Genomic DNA, 24,083 nt, shown 5'->3' with positions numbered 1-24,083 from the left:
GGTGTGCGGTATCTGAGAGTATAATAACTGTCAAATAAGGCGTTTTCCCCCGGATTTATCCTTCCTCCGATGTTCATTCGGGATCATTCTTTGATTAATCTGAAATTGTTCGGTCTGAGGCTCTGTACCTCCGAATCTGAGTCCAGCTATTAAATGTCAAGGCTGGGCGTTTGCGCCAAGGCTAGTTTGAAAGTGAACCCATAAGGAACCACCTTAGCCAAAAAGCTAGTCTAAATGACTATCTAAAACAATCCATATTAATGCTTAGTATGGTTATCGTAAATGTTTTTAGGATGGAAAACGCCTAAAATTTCTATCTAGAGTTTATCAAGCTTTTCAAACCCGTTAACCGTCGTATGGGTTTCATCCGCTATGAACCTGTTTGAAACTACTGCACTTTAAATATTGCAGTTTTTATGACTTTAAATTTTTAATTCAGTAAATCTAAAGCTGCGTCGCATAAAATTCCTGAGAAAAAAGCAAATTATACCTTAAAAAGATGTTTAAACCAAATGTATAAGCCTAGTTTTGCCCAACTTCACACTCAACTTCGTACTTCTTTCCGAAAGCCAGCTACTACGGGTCGTAATGGACAATCAAATAAGGTGTCTATATCCTAATGAGGTTTATATTTACGAACCTAATGTCAGTGGTCCATCTGGTCTAACCTACTCTTTTTACATTGAATCTAGACCTAAAACAAACCAGACATGACTTTATTGGCTGTGAGCCAGAGGGAAACTGAGCAGGCGAACTAGTGTGGTGGTAGAACTTGTTATTGGGTCCAAGAACCTGGAGAGTCTCGTAACGTGAGGGTCTGGCTTGATGAGTTTCTGACTGATTTAGACTTAAGTGCGAGTGAGTGAATGCGGTGACAGTGGGACCTATGGCGCTATGTCCATCTGGTCTGATTGTTCGGCGTTCCAGTGTCGTCTTCGGCTTTTATCACAGAATTGGAGTATAATTATCGCATGCTTAAGCTGGACATTAGGTCCAGTGCAAATTTTAAAGTTTAGGACATAGAGGGCTGCGTCCCCAATATACGTTTTCGTCATGTTGTGTTACTATAATATTTAGAATGAAGAGTTTTGATTACAAATTGTGTACAAAATTTGATTGCCTAAATAAATTTTCAGTAAAATATATATATTAGTTTGAATACTAACTGAATTACTTTTGTATATTAAAAATTACGCTCACAGCCGCGGATTGGAAATTACCGTAAAAATGTGTGCCTTCGCCCTTCACTGCCAGGCTTGCACTGCTTCCCCAAGTATTAATACTGTGCGACTGCGTCTGCTGTGTTTTTTTTGGGATGCGATACGCGAGCGTGTTTAACAGGCTTATGCGAATCCTTTATTTCAATTTAATAATTTTTTGCATGTTAAGTAGTATGTTCAGCCAAGTTTGCTCTGTAAGTATCTATAATCTATGAATGATAGGTGCATTTTTTGTACAGGACTAAAATTCTTTTTAAGAAGATAGCGGCTGATAGCCTATGCTATAGTCCTATACCGTAATCGTCGTTACTCGTTAGAATATAAAATTAATATATTCCGTAAAACTATAGAATTCAATTCATAGTTACATAGCTAGGTAGGTTTTCTGTTATTTAATGCACTATTTTTTTATTTCAAATAGGCCTAGTCAAATTTTTAACTGAGCCCATTTGTAAAATATGTAGCTAGCCTAGGTACCTAGGTAAATGCTGCCTACCTAGGTTTTACCTATTTCTAAATTCTGATCAATAACTAAATAAGGAATTAGGATTTAGGAGTAGAAGTTTCCAAGGTAGGCATACTTATTATTGAAACTATCATTATTGGCTCCAGCCTCCAGGTAAACAGACTAATTTTAATCCTAAATTTTTAACTTTGCACCTGATCATGCATTCATGCTTTCAGACTTCAGTTTCATGCAGCATGATGCAGACTTGCAGTTTATTTGAGAAAAAGACAGCCCAATTCATCTTGATCTTGTACCTAGGACAGAAATGACACCTTTGAGATTTCACAAGTTTACACTTTCAGAATTTGTAAGTTCTATTTTATGTCAGATAATTCTGTAGTGTGTAGTTTGAAGTTTGAACTTTGATGATCTATCATCTATTTGTGAGCTCTACATTTTATGATTTTTTTACTGTTAGGGTAAACACACCATATTCCGACACCTTAAGGACGTAGCAAGAAATAAATGGCCCTAAATAGATTGCCATATGCGCAACTGCAACTTGAGTTCTGATTGTTTTATGTCACTCTCAATTTCTCAACTCAAAACACCAAACAGTCCACACTAGGCTTAGTAGGCTAGCCTATGCGCCAGGCCACCAGCAATGATGAAACGTCTCATTAGTTGCCATTTTTATTCAAAAGCCTTTAGAATTCAAATCTTCAAAATCGCTGAATTCCGACACTGTGTGTGACTAAATGCGGCATATTGTGATACTAATTCCGACAGCAATTCAAAATTGTAATTTGTAGGGTAAACGCGGTATATTCCGAGATTGAGGGTAATTCCAACACTTCTCAACCTTTTCCTTTATATTAAGTTTTGTCTAGGTTCCACGCATTTGTTGATGGTTGAAATAATGACGTCATCATACTATTGCGCGCCATACTATTGCCAAAACACTAGGTCAGGGCCGTCTGGCAGGAAAATGTTAAGATCCAAAGAGAGACAGTGCACGTCACCCAGTGAAAACGTCAAAAAACGTGTCAAAATTGATAGTAGACCTCATAGTGGTAAAGCAGAGAGTTTTTTTTTAGATTCTCCCTCAAGTTCATTTTTGAGTCAATTAGACCAGCAAAGTATCATGGATACCACATACCAGCATTAGCATACATAAGAAAGTAAAGAAACTGGTTTAATTCTTGAGGAAATTGAAAATGAAATGATTCTAAAAAATTTCTGGTTTGCCAGTTTGCCACTATGGTAGACCACTAGACCTTGCTCTACGGCTGTACGGCCTCTAGTCTACCAATTTACCAAATACTAGTGATAAACTGTTGTAGAAAGAATATGATGGTTTGAGACTTTTAAGTAAGTCTGTGAATATATTAGAAATCCTTTAAGTATACTTGTATTTGCTGATTTCAAGTGGTAAATAAATTAATAGATGATTAAGTTGAGAGACAGTTTTAGACACATAAAAACTAATTCTGACACAGCTTGAAATTAGACACACACCGAGCTGTGTGCAAAAAGTAAAATTTTCTTAATTAAAAGCTTAATAGCTCTTAATTAAAAGCCTAATTAAGTAGTGTTCTAATTCCAGGCTGTGTTGTATTCCAATACAGCTCACACAGCGATCAGAATTCGAACACAAGAGGGTTGGAATTACGAATTAGTTGAGTTTGAGGCGTGGCCGGAATTAGTCTCACAAAATGCCAAATTTAGTCACACACAGCGTTGGAATATATGGATTTGGTAGGTTTGCATTCTAAAGGCTTTTAAATAAATATGGCAACAGTTTGTGACGTTTCATTGTTGGTGGCGCATAGTGCGGTGTTTTGAGAGTGACGTAAAGCAAACAGAACTCAAGTTGCGCATACGATGATTTTTTTATGGCCATTCATTTTTTGCTATGTCCTTAATGTGTCGGGATATATCGCGTTTACCCTAATTGCGACACCATGTGTCATAGGGTAAACGCACCATATTCTGACACTCTGGGTAATTCTGACACCCCTCAACTTTTTCCTTTATATTAAGCTTGGTCTTAGTTCCAGGCATGCGTAGATGGTTGAAATAGTGAGTAGTGACGTCATACTATTGCGCGCCAGATTTCCGTAAAACACTAGGTCTAGCGGGAAAATGTTGAGATCCTCAGATTGAAAGTCCAAGTCAACTTGTGAGAAAATCGAAACAAGTATGAAAGTTGTTATTTGACCTTGCTTTACTAAATAGTGGTAAACTGTTTGTGTAGAAAGAATCTTATGGTTTGAGACTTTTAAATTAGTCTGTGAATATATTAGGAATCCTTTAAGTATATATACTTGTATTTGCTGATTTTAAGTGGTAAATAAATTAATGGATGATTGATTTAAGAGACAGTTTTACTGTTTTAGACACATAAAAACTAATTCCAACACAGGGTGTTGTATTTACGACACACAGGGTGTCATTTACTGTCTTATTCCGACACAGCTCACACAGGGTGTCGGAATTACGATTTTAAAGCGCTGTCGGAATTAGTCTCACATTATGCTGCATTTAGTCACACTCAGTGTCCAAATTCAGCGTTTTTGTAGATTTGAATTCTAAAGGCAGTTAAATAAATATGGCAACAGTTTGTGATGTTTTATTATTGCTGGCGCATTGTGTTGTGTTTTGAGAGTGACATAAACCAATCAGAACATGAGTTGCGCATAAGGTGATCTATTTATAGCAATTTATTTCTTGCTACGTCCTTAAGGTGTCAGAATATGGTGTTTACCCTAATTCCGACACCCTGTTTTGGAATACGACATCCTGTGTGACAGTGTGTGTTGTAATTCCGACACCCTGTGTGGAATTAGTTTTTATGTGTCTAAAACGTCTCTTAAATAAATCATCTATTAATTTATTTACCACTTAAAATCAGCAAATTCAAGTACCGTATACTTAACACGTTAACCGCCACATGTACCACCGGTGGCGCAAAACAAGCTGTCAATGAACGCCATATGTACCACCGGTGGATCATTTACAAATTTAATTTCAAATTTGTTTTTCACTCGTTTTTAATGGCTAGAAGGATATATTATCAAAACAAGTGTCGTAATTTATTTATTTATTAGCATAACTATTCAAAAAAATAGTTTCATACAAATTTCAAGCGAAATATAACTAAAATTTTGTTCCGTAAATCAGACTCTTCCTCAAACCTAAAACTTCATAAAACAAATAATCCGCATAAATTGGTGATCATAATTAGTGAGATTACCTTTTGGAAAATTATCCATGAACCAATAATAGCATTAGACGTCAGACATTACTTATGAGAGTGGGTACTTTCAAAACAACCAGGGCATAAATGTGGCTCATTTTCGCATTGAAGGCAGACTGTTTTCAATCTTCTTGCTTTTGCAGCTGCAACTGAGCAGCCTTCATTTTTCGACAGCACCTCGTAACACCCTCTACATCTTTTTCTTACATTCCGAAATTGACCCTCCAACTCAACAAGGTAATGAGAGTTTCTCTTCCCACCTATAACAGCTGGTTCTCGTCCTGCGTTTGTTTTGTTCGAGTTTCCTGTTATGACTTATGAGTGAGTGAGCAATAGATTCTTGGAATTCTTTCATCGACAAGGGTTTCTTGATATGAAATTGGTTATCGTAATGCAAAGCAATTATGAGTAGGAAGTGAAATAATGAAATAAACGTATGTAATAAGTCTTGGTATCATTATAAATAACAAACTAACAAATGAAAATCATAACTACTAACTACAATATAAAAAATCTTTTTTGAGAGCTCTAAACTATAACCACCGGTGACCAAACAATTATGATCCAATGTGTACTGTTTCTATTGTCGCAATATAAGCCACCGGTTTACCATAATCTCTTGTACCACCGGTGGCGCACATGGCGCTGGAGAAAAATGAAGATTTCGTGAACATCCTTATGTACCGCATGTGTCTCATGGTTTACTCTGTTCTAAAAGAAACTAGACAGAGTATAACACATACACACCTTCTCTTGCAGCTGTTCCTGACTGTCTAGTATTCACTTATTGGTGCATTTTTCAAGCTTTCCACCTAGCCTTCTTGGCTTAAAATTGATATCCGTGTTTAACTGAAAGTCCTATGGCTAATAAGTAATAAAGGACTATTAGATCAACACTAAATTTCAGTATGTTGCTCCGTCCCATTGGTATCATCACCCATATTGATTATCAAACTGTAACTGCTTCTACAAGTTTTGGCATACTTAAGGGCCTTAGCTACTAATGCCACAATAATAATAAGAATGTCCAACTATAGTTTTGCTAAACCATCCTTGGACAGTATATTTCAGCTGTGTATTTGCAGGAGGATGTAGTCTATTTAAAACAATTTTTTTGCTATTGCATGCTGGCTGGTAACCATGTTTCCGCAAAATTGTCTGGCATCTTTTAACCCTAATTGCCATGTGTTGTTGCGTCATGCTACAACCTTGGCTGCAAATGCTATCTGCCCTTAATTCTGTTCAGTAGGTATATTTTAGGTTTCTTATATTTTACATATGCTTTGATTATTTAAATTAATTAATTTAATATAGCCATTAATATAGATTGTTTCCTATTAAATGCAGTCTTCTAACACACAAGTGTGGACTCAAATCAATTTTTATAAATTCTGAGAATGAAAGGACCGCATTTGTGGCCTCAAGCAGAGCCATTTCCATGTACAAAAACTCTGACTGCTTGAACTTGTGTCAATTTTACCCATGGGGAGGAGACTGTTAGCCATTCATGAGTGCCTGTGCCTGAGAACATGTGCATATTTATTGCTGGTGCATGTGCAGCTTCATCACTGGTGCACCTGCATCTCTATTCTAGTTTCTTTGTTCCAGTAGTTTTTTGATCTCATTGTCTGTGAGTTGGTTGTCTGTCATTGCAAGAACTGCATGAAATGAAACACATTAGCACAGCCGGAAGCTTGAGTACCTCCTACCTGCATTGCTTGCTGAACTCTGATGTCATAAGTCTGACTAGGGCATAACTCGTTGCCGACAAGCAGGACCGCTCACTCAATAGTAAAAGTTTATATGTAGTTTGCTAAATGCTATACCTTTTCATTATAGATAAAAATAGCCAAAATATTATTGATCCAACACCAAGAATAGATCTCAGTTGAAGAGTATCTCAACAGACAAGGCTGTGAAGTTATTGGTTATTTTTTTTACAGAGGTTATCAGAAACTAAGGGCCTTTTCCTGGTAACCCTAAGTGATTACGCTTAATATCACAGTTAACACTCTATATTTGTATATAATGAATATATTTTATGGTGGTGATATTATTATTCTTATTGGTACATTAAATATCATGGATGTGATATTACATGTTGAAACATTGTGTAGTTATTTTTCATGAAAATTATTTTCATATACCTATAACAGTTTGTTAAAATCAAAAGATTTACTGAAAGTAAAAATCTACAACCACTTTGAGCCCTGCAAAAATTTCTTAAATTACCCATTTGATGTTGGAATTAATCTATGGTCTGTATTTTGGCATATCTTCACTTGAAAATATTTCTGAATGCAGAAAAGGCTCAATTTATTGTTGACTTGTTTGTGTGATATGCAACAATGATGGCTTCCATTAAGGTTTTATTTGCCCTTGAGAACATTCTGCTAATGTGAGAATTTTTTCTGATGTACCGTAACCGATGGCGGTGGCTCTTTATTGAGAAAGCTGCAATTATTGCTTGCCTGAGAGTAAAAATAAACAAAAAATGTGGTCTAATTTACCCATTTTCTATTTCAGTATGGGTAAATAAAAAATGCATCCATGTATTGGTTTTATGGTAGTAATTAATTTTCTAACATTTTCAGATTTTTTCAAGTAGCCATGTCCAGCCATGGCAGTGATAATTTATCTCTAAATAAAGGTAGCTTCATCCTACCACAAAATCCTGGGTTGATTCACCTACCTAGTTCAGTTCCATCTCCATTGGACCCAAGGTTTATTGCCCGGAGTAGGTTCCCTCTACCTGCTGGGATGCCAACCGTAACACCTGTCATTAATGTTGAGATGCAGCAGAAAGCTGGACTGCTTCCAATTCCTCCCATGCTTCCTGGAAGCCTGCCTGGCAGTTCTTTAGGTGTAAATTCTATACATCTTCCTCCCAGCCTCCCTACATATCTGCCACCTCCTGTTGCTATGCCTTCATCTACCAATTTCCTGCCCACATCCTTGCCTCCTCTTCCTGTGACCAGCTCCATCACTTCCATGTCTGGCTCTGAACCAAATGTTACATCTGAATCTAAAATTGGCAGCCAGACTCTTAAATCTGTAAATACCAATGAAGGAGATGCAACTCTGAAGAACAAAATGCTGGATGCAGGATCTAAAAATATGAATGAACCATCTGAACAGATAAGGTAAGTTTAAATTGTCAGAAAAGCCCTTGATGAAAGGTAGGCAAAAAAGCACCCTTATTAAGTAATTTTTAGGCTCTTTGTACCATTTGTGTGTATTCTGGAGTTCAATTAAACCACAGTTTTCTACAAATGAGGGTGCGAACTTGAAATTTTCAAGTTGTGAATTATTTAAATTGTCTAATGCAGTCACTGAATTCATCATTTATATATTCCACTGTTAGGCATTGTTTAATGTGGGTATCATAGTACAGTATATGAACTGCATTTTTTTTTAATTTTAGCGTTAAATACACTTGCATGTTATTCTAATTGTCAATATTGACTAAGACTAGTTTGTCTGATGTAGTATTTAAAATTTGTATTGTGAGATTACTTATTTCTACTTTGGAGGTGTATTTTTTTAAGACATGTAAGATGTGTCAGTTGCCTAAATTGGATTGGAGGTGTCTTGTGAAGAATTTAGTCCATTCCTGTAGTTTAAAGATTAAGCTTCTTGATTGTATTGTTATGTACCTAGTAGATGTATTGTGCAGAGTAGCCAATAGACTGGAGGCTCCAGGTTTAGTTGCTGGGTAACTTTGTTGCAAAACATGCGTGATTTTCAACACATCATACCACCATTCCATTGATAACATGGAATTGTTTTAGGCAAGGCAATGAAATTTGTTATATATTTCCTTACTAGTCATAGTGAATATTTTTTTTTTTTTTGTTTTTATTCATCTCTTGTAGAAACAATAGCTGAGTAGAAAAATGAATTTTCTCACAAACCTTAGTTGATATTTATCAATAACTTCTTGATTACATGGTAGAACATTTCAATGGTGTCAAGACATGTTTCCCTTGTAATTTTAAAAAGGAAGTTTGAAAGGTATTGATAATTTATTTGTTAATTATATAAACATTAGAAAAAGCATTTCAAGCATTTGTCAAGATGAAGCATTTTTTTGCAAGATGAAGCAAGAAAAAGCATTTGTCAAGATGCCAGCTTTAGGAATTTTGAAGTTGAAGCTTTAGATCTACATACGTGTATTCTTGTCATGTTATTTATGTATTGCTTCTATTTTAGTGAAGTGTGACGTAGCTATAAAAATCTGTCCAGGATCATTAACAAGTCTTCATTGTTTTGCATTCTTTATATGTCTTATACCAATCTAAAAAGTCTTCATTATTTTCCGCTCTTTATGTCTTGTACGAATCTAATAAGTCTTCATTGTTTTGCACTCTTTATGTCTTGTACGAATCTAACAAGTCTTCATTGTTTTCCACTCTTTATGTCTTGTACGAATCTAACAAGTCTTCATTGTTTTCCACTCTTTATGTCTTGTACGAATCTAATAAGTCTTCATTGTTTTGCATTCTTTATATGTCTTATACGAATCTAACAAGTCTTCATTGTTTTCCACTCTTTTTATGTCTTATACAAATCTAACAAGTGTTCATTGTTTTGCACTGTTTATATGTCTTATAAGAATCATTTTTGATTGCAGTGCACCGGGAGACCCAGGAGCTGAGAAGGGCAGTACCACTTCTTCCTCGCAGTTGTCAACTCGTCCTCTGCTGGGGAAACTTGCTGCCAAAAAACGCCTTCTTGCCTTCTCTGGGAAGACCTCGTTTGCCCTCAATCGACCAGCCAAGTCTGTTGCTAAGAGTGCACTCGCAGATGCAGATGACGAGGAGGCAGCAAAGACAGCTGCTGGTACAAGCACTTCGTCAGAAAACAAGAAATCTGCTCAGCCTGCCAAAAAGAAGAAAAAGGAGGAAAAGGTGTCGTCCATTGATCAAATTATCATGCAAGAAAGTCGTATTCGTGAAGCATTGGGTGTTCATGGCATGAACTTTAACCCCTATACTCCTCAGTTTGCAACTTTCCTTGATAATCCTGAAAGTTTGAAGCGTCTTGAAGAAAAAGGTAAGAATTATGTACAGAAATTAGAACAGAGGAAGAGAGACGAAGAACGCCGTGAGAAAGAAAAACAGGAGAAAAAGGAGCGGGAGAGGAAAGAACGAGAACTGGAAAAGGCTAGGAGAAAAGAAAGGGAAATTGAAAAAGCTAAGGCTGCCAAGGAAGAAAAAGAGGCTAGAGAGGCAAAAAAGTTGAAGGAGAAAGAGCAGAGCGCTAACAAGGAAAAAACTAGCAGTGGAGCATCTGAAGCCAAATCTGCTCGAACATCAAAATCCAGTTCCTCGAGTACTAACAATAAGAAACGAGACTCGAGCGGCAGCAGGTCTGGAAAAACAATTCAACAAATGCCAAGAAATTGGGAGGAATTTTGCAGCTTGAAGATGTCATGGGAACAATGGGAGAAATTTTTGAGTTCTTGCAAAGACGTAAGCCGACAAAGCCGAGTTTTGGAAGCTGTCAATGCCGTAAGCAAAGATGAAGAAGGGACTGTCCTGTTCCCAGGGCGCATTGTCCAGTTAACGTCCACAAAACCATCCATTTCTTATGCCGAGAATCCACGTTTAAATCAAGATTTTTATATGAATAGACAGTGTGCATTGATGAAATTGAGCCGCGAGGATCTCAAAATCATGGAACAAGTTTGGAATGCCGATCACCTTGTGTGCCCCGATACAAATTCCGAAAATTACCCAGAATTTTCTCAGTTTCATTGGTATCCTGAGGATTGGATCTCAGACGACTCGGGAAGGCTATCAAGACAGAGCCTTAGTCAAATCCCATCAAAATGGGATTCTGATGAAGAAAATAATGATCAAGGTTCAAGAAATATTGGTAAAAAACCTCTCCTTCAGGAATATATTCAAGAAAGCAAAAATGTGCTTATGAAGGCTGAAGCATTCATTCAATCTTTCTCGGAAAAATATGAAGAAAGAAGTCACAAAAAAGTTGACGAAGAATATGAAGGTAGAAATGAAAAAGTTGATGGAAAATATGAAGAAAGAAGTCACGCAAAAGTTGACCAAAAATATGAAGAAAGAAATCGCGAAAAAGTTGATGGAAAATATGAAGAAAGAAGTCACGCAAAAGTTGACCAAAAATTTGAAGAAAGAAGTCGCGAAAAAGTTGACAGAAAATATGAAAGAAGAAGTCACGAAAAAGTTGATGGAAAATATGAAGAAAGAAGTCACAAAAAAATTGACGGTAAATATGACGAAAGAAGCCAAGAAGTTCACAGCAAGGGGAGTGAACTGGACGCTGAAAATCAGAAGAACATCAGCAAAGAAGGTGAAATTCTTCATTCGGGTTCTGGAATTGCTGATGAATATGAAACATTCCTGCACCTTGTTGACTCAGAGAAACTCGAAGGTCAGAGTTATGCCGAAGAGGTGTCACATTCTGGCAGGTCATCAGCAGCATCAAAAGAATACATTTCATGTGCCGAGCCAGATGCAGTGAACATCGGTAAAACTGAAGACGAAAAAACTCACGGTGAAGAAGAAATGGCAGATGATACAAAGCTTGAGTCCGTGGATGATTCAGAAAGAATGATGTCGGCTGCTGAGTGGAATAAATTGAGGAAGAAGGAAAAGAAAGAAAAGAAAAAGGCCAAAAAGGCTGCTAGAAAACTTAAGAAAGCGGCAAAAAAAGCAAAAAAGTTGGCTGAGAAAGCAAAGAAGAAAGCTTCCAATAGCGAATCTACTGACGAATTTTCTCTTGCTGATGAGTCGAGTTTTGACCAGCATGAAACATCAGTTGACCAAGATCATCTAAACAAAGTCGTGTACCAGACTCCTTGCTCTAGCTCTGCAAACTCGAGTCTTTCAGAGCCAGCCAAGGAGACTGCTCCGCCCTCTTCTCCTCAACCATATTCTCCTTCGTCGGCCTATTCTTCAATATCTAATTCACCTGAACAACCGGTTCCGTCCACAGACCTAGAAGAAATTAGTGATGGTAACCGCAATGCTTCACTTGCACCTTCGCCACCCGTTCTCCCTGATGCTGTTCCACCACTTCCAACAGGCAAGCGAACTGACCGATCTATTCTCCCATCTGCAGGCTCAGAACTTCGCTTCCCACCAGATTCTTCTTCAGTGTTGCCGCCTCTTCCTCCGTCTACGGTCTCTACTACTCCAATTTCTTTTACGTCTGTTCCACCTCCTCTTCCTGCGGTTAGTGTACCTCATTATCAACTTCTACTGAGTGGCCCTCCACCTCCTATTCCTTCCCACTCCCTTCCTCTCCCATCATCCTTGTACAGCACTCCTCCTCCTTCAGTTCCTGTTCAGAGTTCACACCATCAGCTGGACTTCAGCGAGTTGTTCAGGCAAGGGGCTTCTGTTTTGTGCAGCGTGCGTCCTCCTCCATTGCCGTCGTCCTACTCAGCTCCTGGCACTGATAGTTCGAATCAAGGATCAGTTTACTCAAACCATAGTACTAGTTTTCATAAGATTACCTCTGAATTTAATTCTTCAATGCCAGAAAACAATTCGGTACAATCGCTGGATATACCGATGCCCTCGATTTGCCCGCCTGCCGCACATTCACCAAAAGAAATGCAATCAACTCGAGAAGCATCAGTAAACGTTCCTCAGCAATACGAAGCAACCAAACCTCTGAAATTTCAATCTAAGCTTGAACATGATTGCTTCACTCCGTCACCTGACGTATCTCAAGACGAAGACTCGAGAAGTTCTACTCCCGTCGGTAAAAGAGAGATTCGTTCTATTGCTTTTAAGCTTGATTCACTCAAGACTACGAGCAAGAGCAAAGTCCTGCGAAAAAGTGCATTGCAAGGCTTTGAAGAGGAGGAAGCCCACCGTAAGAAACTGCCGAAACCTGTCTTTGAGAGCGTTCGGTGTGAACAGACCGAATCGTCTCGCGAGTGTATCGACGAAGCTGATAGTAGCCATGGCTCTCCTGCAGTTCGGACTTCAGATATTGCTGACTTCCCGCAGACAGGAGTTACTGAAATCACAAGTAAAGTTGGAGGGTCTTATCCGGATCCAACTGAAGTTGATCGGAAAATTTCTCCCATAAACGCAGATAAACCAGAACGGATCGCCTCGACCGGCCAGGAAAGTATGTCTCAGGAACACCTCGACTCTGGTAAACGATTGTGGTCGAACGACAAAAACGATGAATCCGGTGCTCAAATTTCTGACAGGAATCAGACACTAGACGACAACAGTGGCAAACTCTCTGTTGGTAGAACGGACATTTCTTCAGATGGCCAATGGGCAAAACTTGCGGTCCGCGAACGGGAGGAATCTGAAGGCCAGAAAGACAAGTCGCCCGATCGTCAGCATGATCAATCTTATGAGCGAGGAAAAGGTCGTTTTCCTAACCAGGAAGAAGATCGTTCTCCTGACCGCAGTAAGAGATCTCCTGATGCTAGAAGCGACCGATCACCGGCAATTAAGAGAGATCGATCTCCTGATCGTAAAAGAGACCGATCTCCTGATCGTAAAAGGGACCGATCTCCTGATCGTAAAAGGGACCGATCTCCTGGTCGTAAAAGGGACCGATCTCCTGGCCGTAAAAGACCTCGATCTCCTGATCGTAAAAGGGATCGATCTCCTGATCGTAAAAGGGATCGATCTCCTGATCGTAAAAGGGATCGATCTCCTGACCGTAAAAGAGGTCGATCTCCCGGTAAGAAAAGAGATCGTTCTCCAGATAACAAGAGAAATCAATCTAGTAAGAGTGATCGATCTCCTGGTACTAAAACCGATCGATCATCTGATAACAAAAGAGATCGATCTCCCGACCGGAGAGAGGAAAGATCTATGGAGAACAAGAGCCGAAGGTCTCCGATTCGTAAAAGCATTAGGTCTCCGGACCGCGAACAGGATCGTTCTAGGGACCGAAGTCCTTTGAGGAGGCGTGATGGTTCTCGTGACCAATCTCTTGATCCCAGCCGGAAATCTCAGAGAGAATCCAGAGGGCGCGGAAGATCTCCTCTCGGTCGCGATGATCAGACGCGTAGGAGAAGAAGCAGCGTCTCGCCCGGCAGTGACCGCGATGGACAACCTGCTGATCCTTGGCAGACTGACTTCCGTCAAAACGATCGCAGCCGAGAAGAAAGTTTCGATGATCGTTCCGTCTCGTCACCAGGTTCTCGGGCTCAGCTTTCATCGCCGATGAAGATTCCTTCTATCGTGCAGCTTCACTACTCGGATAAATCCGGCGAATTTACGCCCGATGAACACAGGCCTGAGTGGAACTACGATGCCGCTGAAATGGAAGAACCAGTTTTTCAAGAATGGCAAAACCGCAACTTGAGCAGCAACAATGTTCTCATCGACACTTCCCTCGCCGGGAACTCCCTCATGTTACCTGCCGAAGCTCCTCCTCTTCCACCACCCATCCCTGCCACAGGTCCCAACTCATCTGAAGTCGTACATGAAACCCAGGACCTGCGTGATGGTGCTGAGTTCTCACCTTCGCCGCCCGGGTCTCCCACGGAGCGGCTCTCTCTAGACGACCGCCTGGCTAAGGAACACGGCCTTGTTATGCACGAGAAGCCTCAGTCGCCGGTCGTTGGCATTGACGCCTCCCAACCATCGTGGAATGTTCCCGTGAGTTGACGTAATGAAATTTGTGAGATGATATATTTATTCGTTTGTTAATATATGTCAAAATGAGCTCTCGTGGAAAATAATCTCTTGCAATGTTCCCTTGAGTGAATCTGACTGGTGATTTCTTGGTGTTAGTTCCGACATAGTGAAACCTGAATTCTGGTTCCTATGATGACTTTATTACAGTTAGAGTTTTTCTTATTTTGTTTCTATTCAATCTAAGTAAGCAAATCAATACAAAATATTTCTGAGAAAAGAAATGTTACGCCGTTTTCAAATCCTGTCTGTTTCATGTTAAAACCTGCCTCTCAAATGTCTTCACTTATAAACATCTTATTTTTATATCTGTACTGTCAGTAATACAGGTATATGAAGAAGGAAATACGCCCTTATAACATTTCAAAGTAATACACAGTTTGTTGTTGAGCAGAGTTCATCGCCTGCATCTAACGTCATCCAAGTGGGTAACATGCTACAAATTTTGCCCCAAGAAATACCGCCTCCACCTCCTCTTCCTGCTTCCAACCAAGTAAGTATTTCCAATGATCCGAACTCGTTCACTCTCTGTTGGTTATCTTCACCATTTGCTGGTCATGAGAGTTTTCACCATTGGTTGCTTTTGTCTTGACCATATGTTTTACATTTCATTTTTTGATCATTTGTTGTTCATTTCGATTTTCACCATTTGCATGTCATGTCATTTTTTCACCATTTATTGCTTGTGTTAGTTTCCAATTTTTGTAGCATGCGACTGTTCTAAACAGAACACTCAAATTAGGCATCACTTTTTGAAGATTCGACTAGATTCTTGCTTCGTTTTCAGTGCTAATTACTGTGGTTGTCACTTTTCCTAACTTCATGCATATTCATCGCATCTACCCAGGATATACCGTAATTCGAGTAAAATTTCTGATAATCTTTATAATTCATTGGCAATCATTCGAATTCGTCATCGTTCCTTTCATTTCCGTTTTTTCCTGACATTCAATATTTCACAATTATTATGAAGATGAACAATTATCAATCTTTCATCGCGATATACCGTACATTTTATTTATCTTTTTGTAAAATTTTATTCATTAGAAATTCGGTCGGCGCAGCTTTAAGTTCTCTAAGTTCTGAGCAAATTATTAAATTAAACTACATTTTTACTCACGCCTCATTTGCGTTTGGTCACTCGCATTCCAACAAGATTCAAAATAGGATGTAGTCCTCATCAATATAGAACTCGTACGTGGCGATAGATCGTTTTTAGCGCATTTTCTCATTTATGGAAAAAAGGTGCTATTGCGCTCGTCATGTCCGTCCGTCCGTGACTTCACAAACGGACAAGAAACTGCGCTCTCTTGCCACTCACTCACTGCAGCTAGTACTGATTTAATTTTTTTTTTGTTCTTGCCACATCAACGACAAACAGGATTTTCACTATAACCAAATATTTAAAATAAAATCTATATCTTAAAAGATACGCTTCTCGATTTCTCAACTCATCATGTGTGCACTCGCACTGCACTATTGGAATAAATCACTTGGCTGGCCTGTCACATTATTCACTTCTCTTGCTTGCTGCTACAACAATAAAATTAAGAGCCGCGACAGCCAAATTCTGATTACCAGAATCAGGGGCGGAACGGCTTTAAATTATATTAAAGTGTAGTTCTGCCGTCACGTGTTACACAGCTTTGTTTATGCACTACTAATGCTTGCGCTTCCCCAGGATCTCACCTCGGATAACATCAATCTTCTTTCCCGGCTTAACGACGAGCTCAGAGCTGGGGTAAGTTACGCAATGATATCTGAACTTCGTAAATTGTATGAATGCAGAATCGTGCTCGATATTCCCCCATAAGTCAGCAAATGCTATAAATTTTATTCCTGTTTTATTGCATTAGTCGATGAAAGATTAAAATGTCATCGGGGAAATTAGTGAAGCAACATCTTCAAAAATAGACTAGACGAAGCTGTGCAGGAGCATATGTTCAGTCTTAAAATGCCTAGCAAATTACGGACCAGGCAATAAGTCCAGCAGCTATCTCAATCAATCGTCAGCTATGGAAAGATCGGGTTCCAAAGGCCGGATCCCTTGTGAATCAAGTCACGAAAAGTTCAAGAATCGGAACAGGCCATGGGCCTATTTTTTAAACGCCGACACTTCTATTCTATTCTAATTCTATTCTATGAGTGGTTCACCAGATGTCAATAACTCTTCACAACTGCATGCTGTCATAAATTACCGTATTCGCTTTACTGTAAAATGCAAGCGTGCATAATTAAAAATCTGTTCTAAGATTTAATAATTGCACATGAGGTGATCGAAATTCTTGGAAGCGAGTGTTGACAATTGCGACCTGACACGCCTAACGGACGAACTAACGACCTGGCGTAGGTTAAGAGTCAAACATAAGTTTCCTGTGCCTATACTTTCAATAAAAGTTAAGAGATCGTAAGTTCATCTGCCAATCATTGACTGCCTTTCAAGCAAAATCCACCAATCATAGATAAGAAAATAGAGCGTAAGTACTTACGTTCACTTAGCGAGTTTTGAAAGTATGGCCCCAGAACTTCAAAGTGGTGAATATTTCCTTAGAGAATCTCGTACTTACGTAGTTCTGCTCAGGAATCGTAGCTTAATGGCCATTTTCCGATTTTTTACGAATGATTATCCATATCATTTCGTGCTGAGGCTTGAAAAATCGCAATGTTTCCTTTCAAGTTTAGATGTCAGGTTGTTGGCTTCGATGATGCATAAAATTAATACGGCATTATTTTTTTACAATAGGTACATGTTTGAGGTTTATTTCAGGAATTGCACTTATTTCTGCTTATCATATCATTTAGATTTCTTGATTTACTGATGTAAGTCAAATGTGTCCTATTTAATCGCGTCCTGTGCATTTACCTGTCATGCTTGCTTTTCATATTCTTACTTGTTAAAAGCGTAGAAAATTATAACGATTTGATATTTAATTTGACTATAGTGTGTTTTTTACTACACTATTCTCACATGAGAATTTATGCAAGCATCGAGTGAAAAGTGTTTTCGTGTGCGCGGTTCATTGTTCTGCCTTCTTACTTTTCCGATTTTGCAGATACTTAAAAAATTTCTTTAGTAATGTGAATTTTCTTTCGTTGTGTTACTAGTCTTCTGTCAATTGAAGCGGCTTAAACTTCACTTTCGGTACGTTAAAAGTCCTGCAATTTCGCCGTTCAAAGGAAGTGAGAAGAAGATTCTATAATTTGCCTATGATGAGTTCACAAGATGGAAGATTCATTAAAGGCAACAGCGTAGATTCAATTGATTTATACACATCGCATTTATTACATTAATAAAAAATAATAAATTAATACATATTATTAATAAAAAATAAAATAACGATCTATATATTACAATATAGATCGTTAAAAGCAGTTAGCCCTGCATTGCCCTGGATCAATAATTCCTGCATTTTTAATGTTCTGTTATCCAAAAACCGTTAATAAGACGAACAATAATCTATGCTAATTAATGAAAGTCCTGTTCAAACTCGCATTTTATTTACTTGGACTTCTTGTTACAATTTTTCCAAATTTTTTTTTTCTAAATTAAAATTGTGTATTACAATTGAAAATATTTAATTTAAATTCTTGCTTCAATCTTTTCCTCCCAGTTTTGCAGTGCTTTACTATTCTCCCAGCAAGAATAAATGTAGTGGTCCAGATTATATCCAGATACTAACTAAGTATTGTGTGTACGCGCTATATATTTTACTCATTTTAGACTACGATTTAGAAAGAATATGTTCTATTTATTTCTGAACGCCATTATCACTGTTAGTCTCACCACCTATTATAATTGTTAATCTATTTCAGACTAAATTTATTCTCGTACTCAGATTTCTGGATTCGAGAAAAGCTCCTCGACCAGCGCGGACGGTAAAACAGACTCGGGCGCCGACATCCTACCGCTGATCGTGGCGGGCGCCGCCGCTGCTGCCGCCGCCGCCGCTGCTGGCAGCCCTAGCGCCAACCCCAGCGCCGTGGCTCAGCTCATCTCCCTCTTGCAGCAGGTTCCTTCACTGGGCTGTAGTATTAGTGTTGTGTATGATATGCATTATTTCCAGGTAGAGTCGCGTGTCATAGTCCTAGTGTTTGGTACCATAGTATGAGTTATTTCCTTGTAGAGTCGCATGTCATAGTCTTAATGTTGTGTGTGGTACGAGCTATTTGCTTATTTCTAGGTAGAATCGCGTGCCATAGTCCGAGTGTTGTGTATGGTACGAGTTATTTCCCGGTCGAGTCGCGTGTCATAGTCCTAGTGTTGTGTATAATACGAGTTATTTTCAGGTAGAGTCGCGTGTCATAGTCCTATTGTTGTGTGTGGGACGAGTTATTTCCAGAAAGAGTCGCGTGTCATAGTCCGAGTGTTGTGTGTGGGACGAGTTATTTCCAGAAAGAGTCGCGTGTCATAGTCCTAGTGATGTGTATGGTACGAATTATTTCTAGGTAGAGTCACGTGTCACAGTCCTAGTGTTGTGTATGGCACGAGTTATTTCCAGGTAGAGTCGCGTGTCATAGTCTTAATGTTGTGTATGGTACGAGTTATTTTTAGTTAAAGACGCATATCGAACTACATTGCGGTGAATTGTCGTGTATGAATGCTGCTTACGCATATGATTGGATTGTACTCATGCATGGTACAAAAAATAATGAATATTTTTTGTTCTGGCGCGGAATTTTTTTTTATATTCTACAAATGTTATGTATTTTCATACCAAATTGTATGGCGATATAAAGAATGATTGAGTATACCCCAATGCTCATGAAATCGATATTATAAAGTTTCATATGCGGATGAACATTCCAGACTGCTGGCCGTGCTCCGGCGACTTCGGCTATACCGGTTCCGGCTCCTCCTTTGCCTCCTGCACAGCCGTCGGTTGAAGAGCTTCAACTTCAGCAGGAAGAACTTCTGAAGCAGGAGAGACAAGCTGAACTGCTGAAGCAGCAACAGCAGCACGCGCGCAAGCTTCGCAAGGAGCGGCGTGAGAGGCGGCGACTGGAGCGCGAAGCTCGACGAGAAGCGCGACGCACTGCCGAGGAGCAGAGAACTGCTGATCAGCAGCAGCAGCAGGACAGCGATGATGATGAGGCTACCATCAGAGTGTGTCATCGTTTCATGGTCTTTCTCTTACACGAATTTTATCGATTCAAATTTGTTTTCATTATATATTATCGAATTTTTAAATCTTCTTTATCTCAACTAAATTCAGTTAGGAAATGGAGAAATTATTTTATTTAGATATTTTAAAATATTAATTTTAGTATCAAAAGCTGTTCAGGTTGCTGAATTCATATAACTGTCCACTTCGAACAATTTATAAAACGTTTTTTCTACTAAGACCTTGAAAAATTTTTTTTTTCTTCAGAACTTGCAATTGCCCAAATATTTCCCGTGACGAATTTCCCGCCACTTGAGAAGAAATTCCACAATTCCACTGTTGAATGTCTCTATTTTCAGGAAGCCATGAGCGAGGAACCGAACCTGGGCTCGCCGGTGGCCGAATACGAGCTCGAGGCCGAGGCGGAAGAGGCGCGTGCCGAATCGCTGCGGCAGGCGGAGGAGGCCATGGAGAAGAGGCTTCAGAAATACATGCCCGCCCCCGCACCTGACCGCGGCATCCTCATGAGTCCCAATTACAGGTGAGCTTCGTACATGAGTCATTATCAATGACGTTCACTTGGCTTTTTGCCAAGTGAACTGAAACCAACATTGTTTATGTCCCGACGAAGTTACATAAGAATAGATTTCTTTGATAACGTTGCTTTCACGAATTCTGACCTGTCACTCAATCGACTGTGAACCTCAAACGACGGAATTAATCAATGTATTGTATGGCCCAGCAATGTCTGCCAAAACAAGATATTTCATAGTACAGTGATGGTTTGGTTATTATGTAATAATCAGAGAGCTGGTAGAGTATTATGTGTTGTTTTGATGTAAAGATTCTGGGGGACAAAACTATCATATCTTTGGTTTGTTCAAAAATGGGTAGTTGGTGAGATACTCTCAAATATAATGATTATATGGCTTGGTTAAGGAAAACAGATTCAGGCTGCAGTTGATTGGAAGCATAGCGGCATAGCAGAAAGATGTTATGAGTTCCATTTAGGTCGGCTTGTGTGAAGAAGCATCTGCGCTCTTCGTTTGTTTGCCTTGAAAACCATATGCCTTGTATCAGAGATACCAGCTATCTTATTCTATCTGTTCTGCAGTCCATGCGTATTTGGCAAGTTGGGTTTACCTGAAAAATTTCCGGGTGTGCAGAATACGCGGAGTCTCGTCGGGGAAGAACGTCAGGTTCGCTGACGGTGTGCTGCCTGGGGAAGGGACCTCGCCATCGGGAGGAGAGGAAATCCACTCCCCGCCCCCACCACCTTCCGAGGAACAGGACAATGGCGATGGCACGTCTGGAGTCCGTCCTCCTCGTGAGAAGAAACTCAGGAAGAAAAACAAGCCTCGCACTCGCGTCATCAAAGTGGTGGGTCTAATTATTAATGACGTTGTCTGTACCGAAGTGTAGTGTAGAGCAAAGTTCCATGATGGTGTTGCTCTTTATTTTTAAGATGCGGTAGTGCTACAATTTCTAATTAAATTTATTTTAATGAAATCGTGAAAGGCAAATTTTTTTCTTGATACGTGGTTTGGTTCTAAATCCTGAATGATGTAAATGCTGATAGTCTACAAGGATGCAAATCCTGAAATTTTATGTCTCTGTGTGAGCTATTAATTTGCATAGTTGAGCATTTCGGGCTGCGCTGGGGCATTTCATAAAATTTATGTACAGAAAACAAATCTAATTGAAGAAATGAGAACTTTTGGATAAATATAGATTTTAACAGTTGTTTGTTTTGTTCGACATGGTTTTGGTGTCCTTAATGTGACACAGCTGTGACTTTACTCTGGTTCTAGTGCTTCAAACATGACTTTAAAAGTTATTAGTTGTTAAGTGGTTTTATGTTTTTAAATGGGAAGTTACTAATAACACCAATTGTATTAACTTAGATTTAACCTTGCAATGCTCGTGCATCGTTGATTTTGATTTCACTTTTCTTTCAGTTCGAGGGGATGAACGAAGAAGATGCGTTGAGCGCTTCTCCCCCTCCACCTCCGACATCTCCCCCTCCAGGATGCACCCCCATTTTTCTGTATCCTGGCTACGCCCATTATACGCTCTCCGAGCCTGGCACTGCGGTTCTCTACACCCACCCCCAACCTCCTACTTCCCTCCCCCACACTCCCAACGAATTTCCTCCTCAGGGAGCGAGGTTTGACCTGAACGATGGGTCGTCCCCGTTTATGGAGACCTATGATGCCTCAACAAACATGCCTCCATTCCCAGTGTTGAACGGGTCACCCTTCGTCCACGGGGAAGGTTGTTCGCCCTACGTCTCTCAATCTTGAGGTGTTGTTGAGGCTCTACAAATGTGGTCCTTCTATTGCATAGTCGGGTCAATAGTCATCATGATGGACAAACCACATTTCCTGTAATTTGTTTTGGTTTTGATATTATAACCTTAATAGGAAAAGTAATCTGACTGGACTGAGTTTATCTGGACAGACAGTCTAAAGCTTCAACAGTTTGTTGTGTTTGACTTGTGTGTACAATGCCACACATGATTATCTATTCTATAAAACTGTAAATGTGTCAGTGAAAAACGGAAGATAGCAGTTTTCTCGCTGACATGAGACGTTTTGCTTAAAGTTTTTTTTATTGACATGGCATTATAATGTAATTTTTCTCTCTAACATATTACTTTGTACATTATTGTGAGATAAAACGACTGATCTTACATGTCTTAAGAAACATTATGATGGTTAACTGGATTAGTATTTTTTTTTCATTTCTTTGCTCCAAATAACTTTGCTGGTAATGGATAAACCTCCCAAAGTTATGTTGGGGCGTAGAATTTTTTTTGTTGTTACAGCCATAAATTATAAGGCTTTCCGGGATCAACAAAGTTAAGCACCAGTTCCATGAATTTCATTAATTGGTGTCATCAAAAAACGCGTTTCAGCTACAAAATTTAAGGATATTATGACTTCTTGATTTATTCACCATGAAAGCATCGCGACTCCAGTTAATTTACTTGAATTTTCTCGAATTGCCATTCGTATATAATACACCAATCCACTTCTCTGCGTGCATGATTTAAGTGTGGGTGCTTTTGTTGTGAGGTCTTGATTTTTTATTAATAATATTTTTCCACCTGATTGAACTGAGATTTTGGCACATTCAAATCTCCTTTCGCTATTCACTTTAAATTCACACTTCTAATCTTATAATAAGAGAAATTTTTATCCTTTAGAGATATCCTCGAGCACTGTGGAGACATTTCTTTTTTCTAATGTAAGAATGAAAAAAATTTCTTAAATTTTTATTTATGAGGTCGTCCCTCGCAATGTCGCTATGATTCAACCCAGTTTCGAGGTGATGATGGTTGATTTTTGTTTACTTCTTTCTGTTCTTTTGTGGTATGTTTTTAGGGTTTGTTTATTCTAGTACAAAACTATAAACGTAAAGTCAGGATGAGTAAGCAGGTACGTCTAGACGTAGCTCTGCCTTAGCTTAGTAGAGCCCAATAACAGGATTACAAATTATCCCATTTATTTCGTTAGCCGTGATAGCAAAATGGCTGTAATGCTTCGAAGCAATAGTAATAATACGTGGACGTTACGTTATTGTCACGTTACCATTGCAATGACAAGATGCTCAACCAATGACGATTGCTATGTAAACACATTTGAGAACGTTTTGTTTGTAGATTTCAGTATTGGTGATGATATAAAATTAGCCTAAAATTTTTTTCATTGTGGCGACAAAACATGTACCTTCTGCGACTTTTTGCTGTTTGACATCATTCAATGGAAAAATTTGTTGTAACCATGTTACAGTGCTAAGTTTTGTTTCTTAAAGGAATATTTACTTTCCTCTGTTGATGTCCTCACCATTTAAATAAGGTTATGGTGACGGCATACGTGTTTGTTTTAATTTTTTCGCTATTGTTTTGACCCTCATTTTTAGGAGAGGTGATACGCTTATGTACAGAACTCATCTGTACGAATACTTATTGTTATTACCGAGGTGGTTGTTCTTGATGCGCGTAGTGAATAGCTGGACCCTAGTGGCAAGCTGGGTACATTTTATGCTCACCCTGTTGCTATTGCTAGAGCTGCATTAAGATTATCTACAATGTAAGCATATTACAGGTGGTACAGTCAGTACATGGCTCTTAGCAACGCAAATCGTTAAAAATGTAGGACCAGAAACAAAAAAATACTCTTACTAGTTTGTCACTGTGATTACTGGACTCCTACCTTATCGGGCATGTTGAACCGATTTCAGTGTAACAAATATGAGACCGAGACTTTTCTGGTGTGTTCGTGCGTAGCTTTTATCAATCATCAGTTTTATATCTCTGATGAATGATGACATGAATCGTATGACCATATGTTACTGTGCGCTTTATTATGTCAATAAATAGTTCCGAAA

The 24,083-nt window shown here is 39.0% G+C and overlaps 1 protein-coding gene across 2 annotated transcripts; it reads left to right on the top strand.

Moving 5' to 3' along the window:
• Positions 1–1,290: 1,290 nt before the first annotated feature.
• Positions 1,291–24,083, top strand: LOC108678870. 2 transcript variants are annotated; one of them, XM_018167366.2, is made up of 10 exons: positions 1,291–1,414; positions 7,522–8,070; positions 9,561–14,553; positions 14,984–15,082; positions 16,271–16,330; positions 18,426–18,599; positions 19,397–19,693; positions 20,051–20,232; positions 20,858–21,071; positions 21,650–24,083. In XM_018167366.2, exons 2-10 carry the CDS (start codon positions 7,538–7,540, stop codon positions 21,992–21,994), a joined length of 6,897 nt encoding a protein of 2,298 aa, XP_018022855.1. In that variant the 5' UTR covers positions 1,291–1,414; positions 7,522–7,537; the 3' UTR covers positions 21,995–24,083. The 2 variants fall into 2 exon arrangements, with proteins under 2 accessions (XP_018022855.1, XP_047738234.1); XM_047882278.1 differs by having other exon boundaries at positions 1,291–1,418.

This window comes from Hyalella azteca, unplaced genomic scaffold (assembly GCF_000764305.2).
Source record: "Hyalella azteca isolate HAZT.00-mixed unplaced genomic scaffold, Hazt_2.0.2 contig10088, whole genome shotgun sequence".
In the NCBI taxonomy this organism is placed as follows: domain Eukaryota; kingdom Metazoa; phylum Arthropoda; class Malacostraca; order Amphipoda; family Hyalellidae; genus Hyalella; species Hyalella azteca.
Note: the sequence above shows the minus strand (reverse complement) of the source record. Positions and strands in the feature narration are given on the sequence as shown.

What these genes read in the sequence shown, in the direction of transcription:
- LOC108678870 (XM_018167366.2), top strand. Translation starts at nt 7,538, where the DNA reads ATGTCCAGCCATGGCAGTGATAATTTATCTCTAAATAAAGGTAGCTTC. An exon ending in ACGACGAGCTCAGAGCTGGG is followed by an intron (nt 16,331 to 18,425) that starts GTAAGTTACGCA and finishes TCTCGTACTCAG; the next exon opens with ATTTCTGGATTCGAGAAAAG. An exon ending in GCACTCGCGTCATCAAAGTG is followed by an intron (nt 21,072 to 21,649) that starts GTGGGTCTAATT and finishes CTTTTCTTTCAG; the next exon opens with TTCGAGGGGATGAACGAAGA.